This window comes from Garra rufa, chromosome 2 (genome assembly GCF_049309525.1).
Source record: "Garra rufa chromosome 2, GarRuf1.0, whole genome shotgun sequence".
NCBI classification, from domain to species: Eukaryota; Metazoa; Chordata; class Actinopteri; order Cypriniformes; family Cyprinidae; genus Garra; species Garra rufa.
The window spans coordinates 9,505,790-9,527,471 of NC_133362.1; the positions used below are offsets into that span (position 1 = coordinate 9,505,790).

The window sequence follows — 21,682 nt, forward strand, 5'->3', positions numbered from 1 at the left end:
AGGTTGAGGCTTGTCAGAGCTGTCCGGAGCTCTGTTTCAATCGCTCCCAGCGCAGACACGCTGGATTGACTTGTTAGAGGTCTAGACTGCGTCGCCCCCTTGTCCTCTGTGCCATGGCTGGGAATCTATTTCAGGGAATCTATATTAAGTTCAACAGTATTACATATTGAGACTTCTTTTACCTTAGATTGCATTGTTGAAAGAAACCTTGTTCATTTCTGACATTTCCTTTTTGAAAGATTGTTGGGCAGTGATGTCAGATGAGATGGACAAATCAGATATGTAACATGATTTATTTGCTTTTTGGTGATGTTTTGGAATCTACAACTTGGGTTCGACTTGTTTTTAGGTCCCTTCTCTGCTGCCAAATGTTTCCAGACTGGTGTGTTGTGTTATCAGCATGATTAATACAGTATCTATTTATCACTTATGCTAGTTGATGACTCAGTATACGTATTATTGATAACACTTCAAAATGCAGTCTCATTTGTTAATATTACTTAATGAACAAACAATGAGCAGTATAGTTCTTATAGCATTTATTATTCTTTGTAAATGGTACAGCAGTTCATTAAAAATACATTGGCTGGTTGTTCATTACAAGTACATTCATTTTAACAGATGCAACTTTCAAGTTTAAAATATGTTGGTAAATGTTTCAAGAAATATTAAGAATAATAAGTTCTGTGAAAATAGTCGTTGAATGTTAACAAATGGAACCTTACTGCTACAGATGCGAAGATTCAAGTCATGCATATTAATGCATTTCATAAACTAACAATACATATTAACTTAGGTTCATGTTGATATATAAATATGATGTTGCTATTGCTATTTCATGTTATTATATTAACTTTTTTATTGATGTAAAAAACCTTATTGCAAAGTGTTACCAATGGATTAAAGGAAATATTTTTTTATCAAAATGTACATAAATGATGCACTTTGCAACTACACTACCAATCAAAAGTTTTTGATTTTTAATGTTTTTTAAAGTCTCTTCTGCTCACCAAGCCTGCATTTATTTGATTTAAAATACAGCAAAACCAGTAACATTTTGAATTGTTTTTACTATTTCAAAAAACTGTTTTCTATTTGAATATGTTTTAAAATGTAATTTATTTCTGTGATTCTAGAGCAGAATTTTACCGTCATTACTCCAGTCTCCAAGATCAGCATTTATCTGAAACAAAAAGGTATAATTTTTTTTGTTGGTTTGTTTTTTTGAGGAAAGATATTACAGAAATTAATACTTTTATTTAGCAAGGATGCATTGAAATGATCAAAAGTGATGATAAAGACATTAATAATGTTACAAAAAATAATATTTTAGATAAATGCTGTTTTTCTGAACTTTCTCTTCATCAAAGAAACTTGAAAGAAATTCTACTCAGCTGTTTTCAGCATAATAATAATTTTGAGCAGCAAATCAGAATATTAAAGCTGATTTCTGATTTCTAATTTCTGAAGGATCATGTGACTGGAGTAATGATTCAGAAAATCAGCTTTGAAATGACAGGAATAGATTATATTTTAAAATATATTTTAAGAGAAAAATGTTTCTTTTTAAAATAGTAACAATATTTTAAAATATTACAGTTTTTGCTGTGCTTTGAATCAAATAAATGCAGGCTTGGTGAGCAGAAGAGACTTCTTAAAATTGTTAAATATTTTACTGTTCAAAAACATTTGACTGCTAGTGTACAATTAAAATAGGGTAAAAAATGAATAAATATAAAGTGAGAAATATTTTTGAAGATAAAGTATGTCATTTCTGTGCCATTGCAAATGTAAAAATGATTCCCGAACAGTCCCCCATCTCCTATTGTTCTAACAAACAGGTTGTCCCACCCTAAACTCACACCATTTGTTAAAAAGACAAAATTTCACATATATGTCATATTTGTGATAGGAAAAGGTACTTTAACATTAAAAGACACATTTTACCTTTAAGCATGTTATTTTCCTTTGTTTTATACCTTCCTAAAGAGTTTTCAAGGTGATATACGTGAGAAAGACAGGGAGAGTAGAGTGTTCTGCAGATGCCTTCAGATATAATGGATTTGAAATGTCTCATTCTCAAGGATTTGCCACTAAATAACTGTGCAGAGAGATGGAAAGCCAAGGAGAAGCCACACAGAAAGAGTGAAAGCAGCCAAGAACAGAAGCGTATTCCCTGCCTGACACCTCCTCTCTACCTTTGGAGCAGAGCCAGTAATTGTAAAAGAAAAGCTGCCTCCAGGAAAACTAGTAAATAAAGTGGAAGGTGCGGAAAGGAAGATATAAAGCGCTCTTAAAATGAAAGAGGGGCTTTATATCAAGATAATCCACAAATGCTTACATTGCATGTCCTGCCTGGGTGTGTTTGTGTGTGTGTGCAATGAAATGGCTATTTTATGAAAGGTTAAACAAGCAGTCGGGCGTTTCTCCTCTGTGCCCTGTGCCGCGGCCCTGAGCTCCAGGAGGCCAGGGAGCATGGGGCCCTCGTGCTGGGCACGCGCTGCTCTGCCGGGCCCCCCGGGGCCCTATTGATCTCTAGATGTTAAGATCCCGCCTCCCACACACTCACGGATATTTGCGTCTCAGTCTGTGCTGGAGAGATGTATTGGAGTCATGAGATTTCTAAAGCAGCTTGTTTGAATGTTCAGTCTGATAGACAGTCAGTTCCTGCAGGGCTTCACGCTGTGACCGTTCAACACACTAAACACTCGCTCACTTAACGTCAACTTCAAATTCAGATTGACGTGTTTTTCTTTCCAAATGCCTGTTCCTGACGCTGTTATTTTAGTAGCATTGAGATACTGTTATAGAGTTTATTAATATGTGACCCTGGACCACAAAACCAGTCATAAGGTTAGATATATACATCATATGAAAGCTCAATAAATAAGCTTTCTATTGATATATAGTTTGTTAGGATAGGACAATATTTGGCCGAGATACATCTGTTTGAAAACCTGGAATCTAAGGGTGCAAAAAAATCAAAATGCTGAGAAAATCACCTTTAAAGTTCTTTAAATTAAGTTCTTAACAATGCATATTACTAATCAAAAATTACATTTTGATATATTTATAGTAGGAATTTTACAAAAAATCTTCATGGAACTTTACTTAATTTCCTAATGATTTTTGACATAAAAGAAAAATCAATAATTTTGACCCATACAATGTATTTTTGGCTGTTGCTACAAATATACCCCAGCGACTTAAGACTGGTTTTGTGGTCCAGGGTCACATATTTCTACATTTTTTTAGGGGGAGGGGGGTATTAAAACATACTAGTTATTCTTCATTTTAAAAATTATAAATTATTTATGAGGATTTATTTTATTATAATTTGGTTATTAAAAATATAATAAATTAAATTATTTGTAAATTTTTAGTTGTAAAAAATATCAATCTACAGTTGAGGTCAAAAGTTTACATACACCTTGCAGAATCTGCAAAGCGATTTTACCGAAATAAGAGGGATCATACAAAATGCATGTTATTTTTTATTTAGTACTGACCTGAATAAGATATTTCATGTAAAATATGTTTACATATATAATAAATAATTAATAAAAATGACCCCATTCAACACTGTATTCTAAATACTGTGTTGTTACCTGAAAGATCCGCAGCTTTGTTGTTCTTTAGTGATAGTTGTTTATAAGTCCCTTGTTTGTCCTGAACAGTTTAACTGCCCACTGTTCTTCAGAAAAATCTTTCAGGTCCCATAAAATTCTTTGGTTTTTGAACCCTTTCCAACAATGACTACGTTTACATGGACACCAGTAATTTAATTAATGACCTTATTCTGAATAAGACAATAATATGATTAAGGATTAAAGAATATTCCTTTCATGTTCCCGTTTTCCATGTTATATTACATAGATCGATTAATGACACACATCATTACGTCCACACGCGACGTTATCAGTTCATCTTCGTTGACTTTTGAATGTTTCGGTTTTAATTTTACAAAAGCTTTAAGTGGCTCTGGACATATGCAACAAATTGTTTAGAATGTGTGAGTTAAAATTTGCGTGGTTGCATTTGTGCGAGTGCATGCTGTGCTGCCCTAAAGCGTCTGCTCCATACAGCGAGCGTTTCAGAGCCAGTCAGATTTTAGGAAAAAAAAAAACACACGCAAGCACAGTCACTGAAAGCCGGTTTAGTTTTTCTTTTTTTGTTTGTTTTCATTTTGAAAACCCTGTTATCTTTGCCGTTTACCTCTCATTACGCTTTGGAGGCTTTCTTTTATTTATTTTTTATTAATTAATTTGATTGCTCAGTATTTGATAAATTATGATAACAGACAAACTATTTATCAGATTAATCCCATGTTGTAGCAAAACATAAATAAATAAAAATGAAACCAAAGCATATGCACGTGCGACCAACTGAGAGCGTTATGCCGCGTTCCAGGCAACCCGTTACCCTTGTTTTTCCAAACTTCTACCCGTTAAAGTGCACTGGAAAGGCAGTCAAACCCGTGAATTCCCACCCGTGAACTCGTACTAGATTGACGTACTCCCAGTTCCGAGTTCTGACGTGACATAGCCCGCGAAACAACAATAAAGCCTCTAGGGGTGCGGTGTTTTTGCAAGTGGCACATGGTGGAAAAATAGAGTTTAGGACAATATAACGTTGCAATCAAATTAATATAAAAATAATAAATGCTTGGCATGACTTGCCTGGAACGCTGCAAAGTCCTGAGTTGTGGTTTGAAGACGTGATTTACGAGCTCAAAAACCTGCCTGGAATGCAGCATTAGTGTGTATCCTGTCGCAAAATGTGGCGAAAAGTCCTACACAAGGGGAATAGTGTGATTAAGGTGTGTACATGTCTTCCATAATGCGACTAAAATAGGAGTACTCCACCTGTCTTAATTCGATTTGTGTTTACTCCGATTATGACCTTAGTCGGATTAAATTAATCAAAAATATCAGTTTACATGGTTGCTTCTTAATCAGAGTATTGTCTTAATCGCGTTAAAATCGGAATATTGTTGTCCATGACTGTATGATTTTGAAATCATGTTTTCACACTAAGGACGACTCATATGCAACTATTACAGAAGGTTCAAACAGTTGCTGTCACTGATGCTCCAGAAGAAAAAAAATGATGCATTAAGAGCCGGGGTTGAAAACTTTTGAACAGAATGAAGATGTATAGCCTACATTTCTTACTTTGCATAAATATCCTATTTTATCATATAGTACAGCCCTTCAGAAGCTACAGAAGATGCTTACGTGTTTCCCAGAAGACAAAATAAGCTAAATTTACCCTGATCTTCAAATTCCAAAAGTTTTCACCCCAGGCTCTTAATGCATTGTGTTTCCTTCTGGAGCATCAGTGAGTGTTCGAACCTTCTGTAATAGTTGCATATGAGTCCCTCAGTTGTCCTCAGTGTGAAAAGATGGATCTTAAAATCATACAGTCATTGTTGGGAGGGTTTAATTCTTTTAAGCACAAATTTCTTTTATTTTTTAAATTATACTCAAGTCCTGTTCTAGTGTACCTTGACAAATGTCATATTGTGGAGGTATTATGGGTTGCAAACTGTATTTATGTTGGCATTGTATCGACATTGTGTTGTTTTCAACTCTTGACACTTGGCTTAATGTGCACACTATACTTCATGAATACTGTGAGCTGTCTGTCTTCAATAGACAATCATCTTTCAGGATCTGAATGACTCACTTCAAGCCTAAACGATATCAAGTGCTGTTTTCCAGTGTGTGTAAACCACTGACACCCTGAACTCAGTTCAGAGTGATTCATTTTGCCGTTATATACAGAATACTATCATGAATGCTGGAAAACAACCTGAAATGCCACTGACTTTCGTCATATTGACGATGATACTTTCTTTTTTAGCAGTTTAATGTGCCATTCTTAGGTTGCCTTTCCTGAAGAATGCCAATGCTGTGTATTTGTGGCAGGGTTTTCAGCATTGTTTGGTTTGTGGAATGCCACAATACAGTACATTGGCTCAACCAATGATGTACTAAGATTGAGTCAGGACTAAAGTATCTGTTTGTAAACAAATGAAAGGTGCAACAGAGGTAGTGCAGAAATTTCACCATCATTTACAGTAAAATCTATATCCTGTTATTTAGTTGTCAGGTTTTCATTTTTGAGTGATCTGTTTCTTTAAACACTAAGATTTCTCTTCTTTTTTTTCAGCCAGTTTCGAATCGATCACAGACACTTTGTACAAACCGTCTTTGTAAAGGATAATTCACACTGTCTAACCCAACAAATACGTTTATTGTTTGCCAACTTACCGTAATGAGTGCTGATGAGGCTTTTACAATTACCAGTATTACACAGTCTAAAGGAAGGCTGATTTAGGGTATAATTAAATTAGTCACAAACAACCGTCAAATTAAAGATCAGAGGATGTTCCTTTAATGACTTGGAGGTGTTTTAAAAGTATAGGATTTCTTGTCAACAACACCAGATCAATACCTGTCAATAATCAGATAGATTAGAGAGGTGGTTTTGAACGATTAGAGCTGTTGAATTGCCTCGGGTTACTCTGGTCGTTCACTCATTATCTGATTTGAATTGATTGTCTGATTTGAATTGCTAACTAGGTTACCCTCCCCATTAAGTCCATCTCCAGATCATCGTAAAGAGTTTATGGTACACATGACATTTCTCCATTCATATAACAGTAAGGAAAGAGGAAGATCCAGGCATCAAACAGCACCGTGCTGAGATAAACAGGTGGGCACAGGCAGGCAGACGGGTATTAGTGGACACAAAGTCCAAAATTAAAAAAAGAACACTCTCAAACTGCCAGGTGCCAAATGTGTGGAAATTATCTTTGGCAATTAAAACTTTACTTTAATTGCAATTAGTTTCAAGTTGAACTAAGATTTTTTGCACTCACTGAAAAAAAGAAAAGAATATTTTGTAGTTTTTCAAAATAATCTGAATATTAGAATGATTTCTGAAGGATCATGTGACTGGAGTAATGATGCTAAAAATTCAGCTTTGAAATCACAGGAATAAATTACATTTTAAAATATTTTCCAATAGAAAACAGTTATTTGAAATAGTAAAAATATTTCAGAATTTCACTTTTTTTTGCTGTGCTTTGGATCAAATAAAATGCAGGCTTGGTAAGCCTTCTTTAAAAAAATATTCAAATCTTACTATTCAAAAACTTTTGACTGGTAGTGTACCTTAAACATATATGAAACGACCATAAGAATTCAGGTAGGAAATGAGAAAGCCATGTGAAAAATCAAAGTTCATCGCAAGTAGCTTTTCCACAAGCTGAAATATATAATAATATACAGAAAGTATATCATTCATGCAAACACAAAACACCATCATGGTAACACACAGCATTTAAATAATGTACATAACTGATAACAAAAACTATTAAGAAACATTTTTATTTAAACAAAATACTTTCAAATGTGGACTTTCAGTTTAGAAAATCAGTTTAGAGTTGTTGACTGTAATGGATACATTGATTTGTTATTTTATACTTCTAACTGTACAATTAACAGCATTTTACTGCAAAATTACATAAAAGGTCTGATTTTATTCAGGTTTTCCCTGTATAGTATATAGTACGTGAACTTACTATTAATATGTTTTTCCCTGTAGCGTTTTTACTATGATTTAGTTAAAATTACACTAATTTTTTACAGTGGTACAAAAATTTGGTGGTAATAATGTGAAGAATAATAATTTAAATAATTTGAACTAAGAAGATTTATTTATTTATGTATTTAATTTTGTAAAATGTACCCCAATAATTTGTTTTACACACACACACACACAAAAAATAAATAAAATAAAATAAATACATTTAAAATAGAAAAATTACCAGTATTACTGGTAAAATAAATTAAAATGACAAAACAAAAATTATCTAAAAATAAATAAATAAATAAAAATAATAATAATGTATTTTTAAATATTTTATTGCATTATTTCAGTTATAAATTTATTTCAAGTAACATTTTTGTAATGGTTTTAGTTTTAGTTAACTATAATAACACTGGTTCCCAGTTGTATAAAATTCTGAATTGTAGAGTTTTACTGAGACTCACTTTTAGTTCATTTTTGTGAACTTAAATTCACAAGAATTTGAATTAGAATGACATAAAGTGGAATTTATTGAATCGTGTTTTAAAGGGAAAAAAATCAACACAGGCAATGCATTCTGGAAAGTGTTCTTCCACCTTAATCCACAAAGTTATTTTCATAAATATGTAAATTATTATAAATGTTAAAACCCAATATTCAGTATTTACCTTAGTTAATACTAACAACCTTTTATTTTTCAATTATTTATATTGACAGCACAGCTGTGTGTGTTTGTGCATATAATATATATATATATATATATATATATATATATATATATATATATATATATATATATATATATATATATATATATATATATATATATATATATACATTTTTTTATTTTTTTATTTTTTTTTTATTAATTTTGCTTTAGATTTCACATTAAGCTTTGTGGACCATATCCAAACCATTCCAGTGGTCATAATTAGAACTGTATATAATATCTTAAATAATTAAAATAAAAGCAGTTTGTCTAATTTAAGCAGCATGTGTTTTTAGCAGATATTGTAATGGCCAGAATTGCAATTTCAGCACCTTTTTATATTTGTTGTCTGAAGAGTTAGTTATGTGCCAAAAATGTAATACTTTGGCTTATGGATTTGTTCAAACCTCCAACTCTAAATACGAGCAAAAGTATTATTGATTCTTACCTTAGCAAAGTTTATGCTGAACCATTCAATGTTTTCCCAAATCACAAGTGAAATATTCAATCATGCTTTCTGACGTCTTATACATCTGATATATATTTTTTTTAGAGCGAACATTTTATACTGCAGCTTTTCTGGATGTTTCAGACTGTAATAGAAGGTAGTTTGCATGCTTTACGAACAGTGCCATCCTGTGCCGTTGGGGTGCTGAATAAGAGCTGGATTTGTGGATATGTTGTGCGTTATGTTATTAGGTGCCTAAATATTCCCAGACAGGTCGATAGCTCATCTGCTAAGACAAATGACGTGCTTACCAAAATCTAGCTAGAGCAAAAAAAGAAAAAAACTACTTGTAACAGCAGTCATTACTCTGGGAGGCCAATTAAAAAACAGCATCACTGTACAACACCATCTGTAGCCAACAGCTATGAGTGTGTACGTGTGCATGTGTAGTTTGTATTTATGTGTGTCATCGTCCCAAGAAAATCTAGGGCAATTAACAGAACAGTCAGCGCACAAGCAATTATAGAAAGTCTCTTTTTGTCCATCCAGAGAGAGCATCGTCCCTCGGTGTCTCTCCTCTGGAATTCTGATCCCGTTAGGAGGTGGCGACCCGGGAAGTGTTCGGATGGTTAGTGACCCCCTCGCTCAGCGGAGTTCAGCTCTCAGAGCTTCGCCTGGGGTTTTTAATTAAAACTGCACCCTAGTTCAAAGAGCTCCGAAGGTTCTTGGTGCTGAGCCAGTGGGGTTGACTAAATATCTCATTTCCTGCTGCGGGGAAGGGCCGAGTGTAATTAGCCGATATGAGGTAGAGAAGGCTGCAGGTGTGTTGAGAGTCTGGAGGTTTGGGATCAGTATTGAGAGCCCGTCCCTGATCTGCTTTCTCATTCGGATGGTGTTTATTAAAATCGCTGATCTCTGGACAATTTAATTGGAGCTTCTTGTACTGTAGATGTTAAAGAAAAATCACAAATGAGACCTGTTTAATATCTCGTTGTTTCTCATAAAAACTAAGGAGATTAATTGGAGAGCAAACAAAGTCTACCAATACACGTTTTAAAATGTTCTCACTTTTGCAAGATCTTGCAAGTCAGATGTTTAAATATTAAAGTTGGCATGAAAAGAAATTAAGGTTTTTGGGGCAAAATATAGTGGACTTCAATGGGAACCAATTGGTTGAAGGTCCAAATTGCAGTTTCAATATATATATATATATTAACTACAAACGCTCATCTTCTTTTAGCTCTGTGATGTGCATCCGGACTTTACGCATTATGTAATCATTTATTTATTCACTAAGCAGATGCTTTTATCCAAAGCGACTTACAATTGGATATTATATCCTATTGGAAAGGTCACGCATCTGTGTACATCTCATTTTCTCCTCCAACTTCTATATTGTGCAAAATTGCCTGCAACCACTGATCTCTGGTCAATTTAATTGGAGCTTCTTGTAGATGTTAAAGAAAAATCACAAATGAGATCACTTTAATATCTTTTTGTTTCTCCTATAAGCCAAGGAGATTAATTGGAGAGCAAACAAAGTCTACTAATACACATTTAAAAATTTCTCACTTTTGCAAGATCTTGCAAGTCAGATGTTTAAATATTAACGTTGGCGTGAAGAGAAATTGAGGTTTTTAAGGCAAAATATAGTGGACTTCAGTGTAGGGCTGTCGCGATAACCACAATATCGCAATACCGCGCTATTGACGTGCATAACCGCAGAGGAATGCAACAACCGCAGCAACCGCGATATTTGCCTGTTTTCTTTTTTCCTAAGGTTTTGCCCTTCTCACTTAATGCCTGAGTGCTGAATATTAAATTAGTAATAAGTTAGTAATGATAACATAATGTGTTTATTATGAGGCTCAGTAGATATGCACTTAACAAGCCTAAACAGACAGCGAATGAGAGAGAGAGATCGACTGACCATGTGCGATTACCTGCGTCTGTCTTTCAGATCGAGTCAGGTAAATATGTGAAACTAGCTTGTCATGTCCAAGGAAAGTGAAATCTCTGTCTTAGCATCGACGCTCAGCTGAGCCCTTAAAATTGGCGATTAAAGTTAAAATTATTTCAACATCGTGTTTCATTACGTCTCTCTTTGAATAAATAAGCGTTTTTGAACGTGTAGTTGAATGAACGGTTTTAAGACTTACTCAAAGACAGTCCCTTGCCTCCATCTTGAGGCGTAACAATGAAACTGCACTGACTGACAGCTCGCCTAGAACACGCAGGTAAAATACTGACAGAAAAAGTCTCTTGTCCAGTCAGATTCGATGCATTTCTTTCTAGCTATGGGTTTCTATGTAAGTACTGTTTATTTCACTTCATGTATCAACGCGATTTGGTTTCGGTTTATTGATTTCTGAATATGACCTTACATTGTAACAGCCTATACACACAATCATATATATATATGTGGCGGTAATACCGCATATCACACTACTGAGCCACTCAAAATTACCGCAAGGGAAATTCCTTAACCGCGACGTATTCTAAACAAAATAAAAATGTCTATACATTTGAACTCCAAACGCTCATCTTCTTCTAGCTCTGTGATGCGCGTCCGGACTTCACACATTACGTAATCACATTGGAAAGGTCACACATCTGTGTACATCTCATTTTCTCCTCCAGCTTCTATATTGTCCAACATTAATAGGGTAGGAGAAAAACTTAATCTAATTTTCATCTCCAACTTCTATATTGTCCAACATCACCTGCAACCGCTGATCTCTGGGCAATTTAATTGGAGCTTCTTGTAGCTGTTGAAGAAAAATCACAAATGAGATCACTTTAATATCTTGTTGTTTCTCCTAGAAACCAAGGAGATTAATTGGAGAGCAAACAAAGTAATACATTTACTTAGTTTTAAAATTTCTCACTTGCAAGATCTTGCAAGTCAACTGTTTTAATATTGAAGTTGGCATAAAAGGAAATTAGGGCTTTTGAGGTAACATTTCAGGATTTTTCTCCATATAGTGGACTTCAATGGGAACCAACGGGTTGAAGGTCAAAATTGCAGTTTCAATGCAGTTTCAAAGGGCTCTACACGATCCCAGCTAAGGAATAACTTGTCTTATCTAGCGAAACAATCGTCGTTTTCTAAAAAAAAATAAATAAAAAATAAAAATAATAATAATAATAAAGCGTAATGTGTGACGTTGAGCTTGTGCAAGATGAGTATTTATGGTTTAAAAAGTATATAAACTTGTATTTATTTATTTTTTTAGAAAACGACTGGTCATTTTGCTAGATAAGACCCTTATTCCTTTGTAGCCCTTTGATGCTACACTGAAACTGCAATTTGGACTTCAACCTGTTGGCCACCATTGAAGGAGAAAAATCCTGGAATGTTTTCCTCAAAAACCTTCAGTCTTTTCAACTGAAGAAAGAAAGACATGAACATCATGTCTGACATGGGCTGAATAAATTATCAGGGAATTTTTATTCTGGAGTAAACTAATCCTTTAACTCAAGTTCTCCAACAACTCCCACCTTCATTTTATAGCTTTTACAATTGTACTTTTTGTGAACAACTGCCTTATTTTTCTGCTTTTATATAAATTTGCATGTAAAATCTGTCTTTAAAATGTCAGTTAAAGGAGAAGTTCTATTCCAGAACAAAAATGTCCAGATAATTTACTCACCCCATTGTCATCCAACATGTTCATGTCTTTCTTTCTATTTAATATACTTTTAGGCAATTTATGTACTTTTTAACCTCAAAGTCTCATCTTGTCTAGCTCTGCGTATACTCTGTGTATTCCAGTTCAAGACAGTTAGGGTATGTTGAAAAACTCCCATCTCATTTTCTCCTTCAACTTCAAAATCGCCCTACATCGCTATTTTATTCATCTTCTTTGCACGTTCACTTTGTAAACACTGGGTCAGTACTTCTTCAGCAATGTAGGAATATTTTGAAGTTGGAGGAGAAAATAAGATAGGAGTTGTTTTGAACTGGAATACACAGAGTACACACAGAGCTTGACAGGACAAGCATTTGAGGTTAAAAAGTGTATTGTATTGTTTTTAGAAAATAACCAATCGTTTTGCTAGATAAGACCCTTCTTCCACTGCTGGGATCATTTAGAGCACTTTAAAGTTGCATTGAAACTGCATTTTGGAAGTTCAAACTCATGGGCACCATAGATACCCATTATATGGAGAGAAATCCTGAGATGCTTTCCTCAAAAAACATAATTTCTTTATGTCTGAAGAAAGAAAGGCATGAACATCTTGGATGCCAAGGGGGTGAGTAAATTACCTGGAAATTTTTGTTCTGGCAGTGAACTTCTCCTTTAAGCATAATTAACCCCTTAAAGGAACACTCCACTTTTTTTTGGAAATAGGCTCATTCTCCAACTCCCCCCCGAGTTAATAAGTTGAGTTTTATCATTTTGAAATCCATTCAGCCGTTCTCCTGTTCTGGCGATATCACTTTTAGCATAGCTTAGCATAGATCATTGAATCCTATTAGACCAATAGCATCACGTTCAAAAATGACCAATGAGTTTCGATATTTGTCCTATTTAAAACTGGACTCTTCTGTAGTTATATCGTGTGCTAAGACCGGTGGAAATGCAAAGCTTCAATTTTCTAGGCTGATAAGATTAGGAACTACACTCCCATTCCGGCGTAATAGTCAAGGAAGTTTGCTGCCGTAATATGGCCGAAGCAGGAGCAGTAATATCACACAGCACATGTGCAAATGCTAAACTAGCTGGGAACTCATTTCTGATAATACTCCGCCTGCTTCGGCCATATTACGGCAGCAAACTTCCTTGACTATTAAGCCGGAATGGGAGTGTAGTTCCTAATCTTATCAGCCTAGAAACTCGCAGCTTTGCATTTCCACCGGTCTTAGTACACGATATAACTACAGAAGAGTCAAGTTTTAAATAGGACAAATATGGAAACTCGTTGGTCATTTTTGAACGCGATGCTATTGGTCTAATAGGATTCAATGATCTATGCTAAGCTATGCTAAAAGTGATATCGCCAGAACAGGAGAACGGCTGAATGGATTTCAAAACGGTAAAAATCAACTTATTAACTCGGGGAGAGTTGGAGAATGAGCCTATTTCCAAAAAAAAGTGGAGTGTTCCTTTAAAAAACCTTTAAAAAACTAATTACTGTGGATAAGTGTTATATTTTTTTTATTATATACAAGTATTTTTTTTAAATATTTTTAACATTAGGCTTTTATCCCTTTTATACCACATTTTATGCTTTTTTTTTTTTTAAACCTTAATTTTGCAAATGACTCTGTTACAATGATGAGGATCTAATGAGAAGCACCACAGAGAATAATGCGAATTACAAAGAAACTCAAAAGTAAAACATTCCAGAGGCATTACAGTAATGATAATTTTAGGCTAAATTGTGCTTAATTATCATGGAAATAATGTCACAGTTTTAATGCTCCTAAATCAGGCTTCATTTTCTTTACGCAAAATGGAATCTCTTATTTCTTTCTAGTTTGGAGGGGTGAAATATGACCTGTTCTTAACAGGTTTCACCTATTAAATTCTACAACAAGTTAAGTGCAGAGAATATTGACTTGCTCATATAAACATTGACCTTTGACCCTCACGTTTGTGACCTCTAGAGTAACCCCTGTGGATGTCAGTTGTAAGATACTGTGGATCATCTCATATTGACAAAGGATGTCAGATGTCTGCTGCCTCCGGCTTTACTGTGTTATTCACCTCATTTAGGCTTAATTCAGCCACAGATATTTCAAGTTAATGTGATAGTCAAGTAATTAGAATATCTTTAATTAGCCAGGACCAGTAGGTACCTGCAATTTACCTGTTCACATTGATTGAAAATGCAACATCCACATTTTGGAAAACTAGTTAAGTCATTTGTGCTGTTCCACCATGGTAAACTAATCAAATGTGACCCTGGTCCACAAAACCAGTCAGTAACAGTTTGTAACAATAGCCAAAAATACATTGTATGGGTCAAAATGATAGATTTTTCTTTTATGGCAAAAATCATTGGGATATTAAGTAAAGATCATGTTCCATTAAGATATTTTGTGAATTTCCTACTGTAAATACACAGAAATTTAATTGTTAATTAGAAATACGCATTGCTAAGAACTTCATTTGGACAACTTTAAAGACAATTTTCTTAATATTTAGATTTTTGGCACCCTCACCATTTAAAGCTTATTTATTCAACGTTCATATAGTGTATAAATCTTAATTTTTAAAAAATTGACCCTTATGACTGGTTTTGGTGGTCCCGGTTCACAAATTATGTAATTCTTATGAGATTAGTGCTTTCTTAATATTCTGTGCAGTTAATGCACACATAAAAGTCTTCTGTCCTTCCACGCATATTCATCCAGAGTGAGCTGGATTATGAAAGAGGTAGAGATGTTCCTGTGAGTAGGGAACAGGTGCATTGTGGGTCCATGCCCTCAGACCAACCAGGTGGGGAGAAAGCTCATGTTTATGAGATTACAGGTTTTACGCTGTACTCTTGCACATTATGCAAATAATCCCGCAGTCCTAGCAGTAATGACACGATGGAAAAGCATGCATTACAAAATAAAGGACACACTCGCTCACACACCGTTCCTCACCGACTCTGTCCATGTAGACATTGGGAGTGAGTGTGAGAACAGCTACAAAGCAAATGTTGACACTGATTTATAAGTGATCTAAACAGAAAAATGAGAAGAAAACCAGAAATTTTTTTTTAGCAGGCTCGCAGTGCATTTGGGCTGTTCGTATGTGCTCATTATATCCAAATGTGCTGCTCACACTCATGTGATGCTCCATTTCAGGCAATATGAAAAGTGCTAAATAATTCACGAGATGCTGGGATCAAACGTCTGCCTCTGTTTGCGCTCTTCTGAATGCAGAAGGGTGTGTGTTGGTGTTGTTGGGTTTGGGTTTGGAGTACTGGGATATTAGTTTTTTGGTTTTGTTCAGTATGTATCTTAATATGTGACCCTGGACCTCTCTGGTCTTAAGTCGCACACTTTTATGCCAAAAATCATTAGGATATTAGGTCAAGATCATGTTCAGGTAAGTATTTAGTAAATGTCCTACCGTAAATATATCAAAATGTAATTTTTGATTAGTAATATGCATTGCTTAGGACTTAATTTGGACAACCTTAAAGGGGATTTTCTCAATATTTAATTTTTTTGTATTGAACCCTCAGATTCCAGATTTTCAAATAGTTGCATCTTGGCCAAATATTGTCCTAACAAACCAAACATCAATGAATAGCTTATTTATTCAGACGATGTATACATTTCAGTTTTAAACAATTGACCCTTATGACTGATTTTGTTGTTTAGGGTCACATATGGTCTAAAACGTGTGTGTTTGTATATTTCGACCCAGCGTCCATTATAACCTTTTAGACTTTTAAAAAGTAATAATAAAATGTCACACACACACATATATATATATATACATATATATACATATATATATATATATATATATATATATATATATATATCGGCGTTAACGTGCTGCGTTAACGTGAGACTCTTATCGGGCGATAAAAAAAATATCGCCGTTAATCTATTCTCAAAGTTGGGTTGGGAGCTGGGTCTAAACTACGCAAGATATGATGATTTCACCTTGATATTTTAGCGCGGATGACGTATACCTAGTCGAATTGCACTGTAGGGGGCGAGAACGAGTCTTCAACTTCTGTGAAATTACCACATCAAATGAGACGTGCAAACATGAATACAGTTATGAAGCCGCTTCAGGGCAGGTGCGTTGCTAGACCCTTTTTACTGGGGCACGTGAGTTATAATTTACTTTGGTAATCCCGAAATAAAGACATTAAACTATATGCAACAACTGAATTGACGCTTCTAAAAGCAACGCAGTTTAATGGAAGACTATGCACGCAGAAATCCATGCCCGTGCACGTCTGTGTATTTAACGGCAACGTGCACGTCGTGCAGCCTTTTGCGCTGAAGTACTTGGTTACACAAGTTTGTATAGGTAATTATGTTGTAAATGCAATTGTCAAGCAGTTTGTGATGCATTTTGGAAACAGGAGATGAGCGCCTGATCTAATGCGCCACCTGGCCCGTTCTCGAAGACTTACTTTTAGTCATTATTTGGGTAGCACACATATTTTGAATGCCTTCAGCAGAATTCAAATTAGCCATTCTAATCTAGATTAATCTAGATTAATTCCAAGATTTAATCTAGATTAAAAAATTAATCTATGCCCACCCCTAATATATATATATATATATTTGACACAGTAGTGTTTTGGATCGAAATGAATTCGAACAACTTTGGAAGTCTCATATGGTTGAAAATTCAGCATTTATTTGGTCAAAATTACAGTAAAAACAGTATTATTGTGAAATAGAAAAAAGTCTATTTGAATATATTTTTTAAAATGTACATGTAAATGTTTAAAAACATACAGTTGAGGTTAAATGTTTATATACACCTTGCAGAATCTACAAAATGTTAATAATTTTTAGTTATTTAGTACTGACATAAATAAGATATTTAACATAAAACATAAAATTTATTTATGATATTTAACATAATATTTAACATATATAGTCCACAGGAGAAAATAATAGTTGAATTTATAAAAATGGCCCTATTCAAGTTTACAAAAGCTTGATTCTTAATACTGTGTTGTTACCTGAATGATCCACAGCTGTTTTTTCCCCTTTTTTGGCCTGAACAGTTAAACGGCCCACTGTTCTTCAGAAATTACTACTACTTCAGGTCCCTGAAATTATTTTTGTAATTTTATTTCAGCATTTTTGTGTATTTGATTTCTTTCCAAACAATGACTTTAGGATTTTTTTCTGCACTAAGGACAACTGAGGGATTTATGCCTTTTACAGAAGGTTTAAACGCTCACTGATGCTCCAGAAGGAAACACAACGCATTAAATGCCGGGGGTGAAAACTTTTCGAATTTGAAGATCAGGCTAAATTTAACTTATTTTGTCTTTTGGGAAACATGTAAGTGTCTTCTGTAGCTTCTGAAGGGCAGTACTAAATGAAAAAAAATTAGGCAAAGTAAGAAAAATCTTCATTCTATTCAAAAGTTTACACCCCTGGCTCTCAATGCATAATTTTTCCTTCTGAAGCATCAGTGAGGGTTTGAACCTTCTGTAATAGTTGCATGTTGGTCCCTCAGTTGTCCTCAGTGTGAAAAGATGGATCTTAAATCATACAGACATTGTTGGAAAGGGTTCAAATACACAAAAATACTGGAAAACCGAAGAATTTGTGGGACCTGAAGGATTTTTCTGAATAACAGCGGGGCAGTTTAACTGTTCAGGACAAACAAGGGACTCATGAACAACTATCACTAAACAAAACAAAAACACAGCTGTGGATCATTCAGGTAACAACACAGTTTTAAGAATCAGGTGTATGTAAACCTTTGACTGGGGTCATTTTTTTTTTATAAATTGTAACTATTATTTTTTATTGTGAACTATATGTAGACATCTTTTATGTGAAATATATTACTCAGGTCAGTACTAAAAAAAAATAGCATGCATTTTGTGTGAACCCTCTTATTTTGGTAAAATAGTTAACATTCTGCTTCCATAGACCTTCGTAAAACACACACACACACACACACACACACATAGTCACACCACTACACAGAAAATCAATGGTTCTGCTCATTGGTGTATATTGGGTTGGGTCAGTGTGTCATTCATGATTTTCTCCTCTGGCTTGTGGTCATCAGATTAGCTCCAGACCGTCTAATAAAATTGAGTGATAATTTGACACGGTCATTGTGATGTGGGTTAGTGCGCTCACCGGATTAATCTCTGTGGAATTGGCAGGGAATTCCCTACGGATCAGCACATTTCCCAGTCAATCTCTCTCTGACGGATCTGATGTTTTCATTTGGGCCTTCTTATTGCTGTTGAGTTTACTCAGGCATTATGTTTAGATTTCTTTCAGAAGTCATTCATGTGTGCTCTCTACACAGACACGCACACTCAGGACTGTGTGAGAGAGAGTCTATTAGACAGATTCCTGTTTATTCAGTAGGAATCACTGAGCAGTGAGGGGTCAGAAGTCAGACTGGGTTACAGAGTCACATTGATTTAACCTTTACCTCTCTTTCTCCCATATGTGATACTGTTCTCTGCGTGAGCTGTGTGTTTATGTGTGTGTGCGCATCTGGTTTTGGTTTGTGTGTTTTTATATAGGATATTTCACTCAGATGCCATTCTAACCTGTATTATTCCCATTCTTCTGTAAAACATAGAAGGAGATGCCAGATTTTCTGAGTTGTTCTTAAAAAGAACTTAAAAAAGCACCAAAAGTAGATACCATAATCTGAAGCCATAACCTGTCGGTCCAAAACCATTTTAATAAAGTGCATTAGAGAACATTTATCGCATTTTTCTTTCAAACAGCGAGACTCTTTGTGAAATGGCTAACCAGTTGTTCAGATCCATTGAAACTCAGTTGAAATCGGTGTAATGGTGAAGATAGCATGTTGACCTGTGGTTAAGGTAATTGCCACCTTTGGTGCAGTGGAAATAGTGGTCTTGTCTGAGACCATGAGATCAAGATTCTGATAATTATGGGTTCGGAGAGCATTTACCTCTCAGATGACTCCATTACAGAGATTACATTTTCCTAATCTAAGTGAATTCTCTTTTTTTCTGTCTGTTTTCCAGATCTGGATAAGCCTGTGCTAACGGTGCACCAGACGGTGGGTGATGTACGAGGGAACTACTATCAGGAGAAAACAGTGTTTTTGCGCTGTACGGTAAACTCCAACCCCCCTGCTCGCTTTATCTGGAAACGAGGAAATAAACCAATCGAGCAGAGCAAAGACAATGGAGTGGACATCTACGAGCCTTTATACACACAGGTACAACACTATAATCATGTTTTTTAGTGAGGTAATAATATTTTATAGACCTTGACTCTAAACTTAACCCTTACAGATGGATATTTTATTATCATTTTGTTTTTAAAGGATTAGTTCACTTTCAGAACAAAAATGTACAGATAATGCACTCACTAGGGATACACTGAAATGAACATTCTTGGCTGAAGCCGAAGGCCAATTACCAAACACGGTTTTTCAAAACAACAATTAAAAAATATTTAACACTGAACATTTTTACATTTTAGTAGATATTATAGTCTACCAAAAAAGCACAAATTAACTTGGTTATAAGTTGGTAAAATAATATTCTTTGGCCACTTTTTAAGACCCCCTTCTTGAATCAGGCATGTGTTTTTACAAATAAATGTAATGTACAAATAAATGCAGCCTTGCTGAGGAAAGGAGAATTTTATAATGAATGTATTAATAGAGCTGTTGTAATGATTGTTATCATTATTTTTATCCTTTTTATTTTATTTTACAGAACAACAGTAAAATTACAATACTAACATTTATAAATGTTGACTTTTATTTTGGCGGAAACCCGCAAGAAGACCTTTGCCTCAGTACTACAGCAGATTTATGAATGATTCTCATTACGCTGTTTCAGTGCAGATTTTCCTTGCGCTTTGGACTTTGAACCCTGGCTAAGGAGCTTGTGCAGCGCTGTCAGAATACATACAATTTCTGTATTTACTAATGGTTTAAGGCCATTTCGTTACTTAACAGTCTCTCGCTGTCTGATGTAATGATTTTTGTTTTATTTTTTTTAAATGCTTCCACACTGCCGACATGTTTGCTGCATTAGTGCGCACCTATTTAATTGCGTCACATCATTGTTCTGTATAATTTATTTAGCCTTTTCGCTTTTCGCTTTTTTTGAGGAAAACATTTCAGGATTTCTCTCCATATAATGGATATGTATGGTGCCCCCAAGTTTGAACTTACAAAATGCAGTTTAAAGTTCAGAAGGCTCTAAACGATCCCAGCCGAGAAAGAAGGGTCTTATCTAGCGAAACGAATGGCTATTTTGAAACTAATTGACAATTTATATACTTTTTAACCTCAAATGCCTGTCTTGTCTCTGCAATGCGCATGCGTAGTCTGTGTGATCCGAGTCAATACACTATGTTGAAAAATCTCGTTTTCTTCCCCAACTTTAAAATCTTACTACATCGCTGCAGAAATACTGACCCAGTGTTTACAAAGTAAACATACAAAGAAGATCAAACGCCTTTAAAAAAAAAGGTAAAACAGCGTTGTAGGATGATTTTGACGAGACAAGACAAGCATTTGAGGTTAAAAAGTATATAAATTGTCAATTTGTTAAAAAAAAAATCTTTTTTTTATCTTTTCACTAGATAAGACCATACATATCCATTATATGGAGTGAAATCCTGAAATGTTTTCCTTCAGAAACATAATTTCTTTACGACTGAAGAAAGAAAGACATTGACATCTTGGATGACAAGGGGGTTGAGTACATTATCTCTAAATTTTTGTTCTAAAAGTGAACTAATCCTTTAAACTGGGGCCATCTCTGGGTTTTCTGAATGGGGGTTGATGTTCTAAGTTGAAGTTTTCAAACTTTTGGAAACAATGTAGTGCCCAAACTAAGTAAATCCCAAACCACTCTTACACACAGCTGAACATTATGCAAGATTTCTCTGTAGGCCTTATTTCCCCTAAAACAGAAAATAGTTTAATTAGAGTTAATAATCATTTGAATAGCAGATAACCACAGGAGACCAGTTCAATCACGGAGAAACGTACTCAATAAATCAGCGATCCATCAGTGATGAATTCATAATCTGAGCACTTATTATTAAAGAGCCGTTTGAATAAGGTGGGATGGATGGAGATTGATGGCTTTGCTATTAATAATAAGGATTATTCATTCTTCTGATGGACTTAGTCAAAAGAATTAGTGGAATTCAAAATTCCTGAATTCATTCTCTCTTTATCATGCATACAAAGCCTCTGACATTGCATAGAAATACAAGGGTCATTCTCAGGAAACCATACGGC

At 34.8% G+C, this 21,682-nt stretch overlaps 1 protein-coding gene across 1 annotated transcript in view; it reads left to right on the top strand.

The window, feature by feature from the left end:
- mdga1 (MAM domain containing glycosylphosphatidylinositol anchor 1) overlaps positions 1-21,682 on the top strand; it is a 287,756-nt gene that overhangs the window by 161,050 nt on the left and 105,024 nt on the right. Inside the window, exon 4 of the mRNA XM_073834571.1 lies at positions 19,437-19,633. Within this exon, the coding sequence (XP_073690672.1) occupies positions 19,437-19,633 (197 nt within the window). The remainder of the gene's footprint in view (positions 1-19,436; positions 19,634-21,682) is intronic.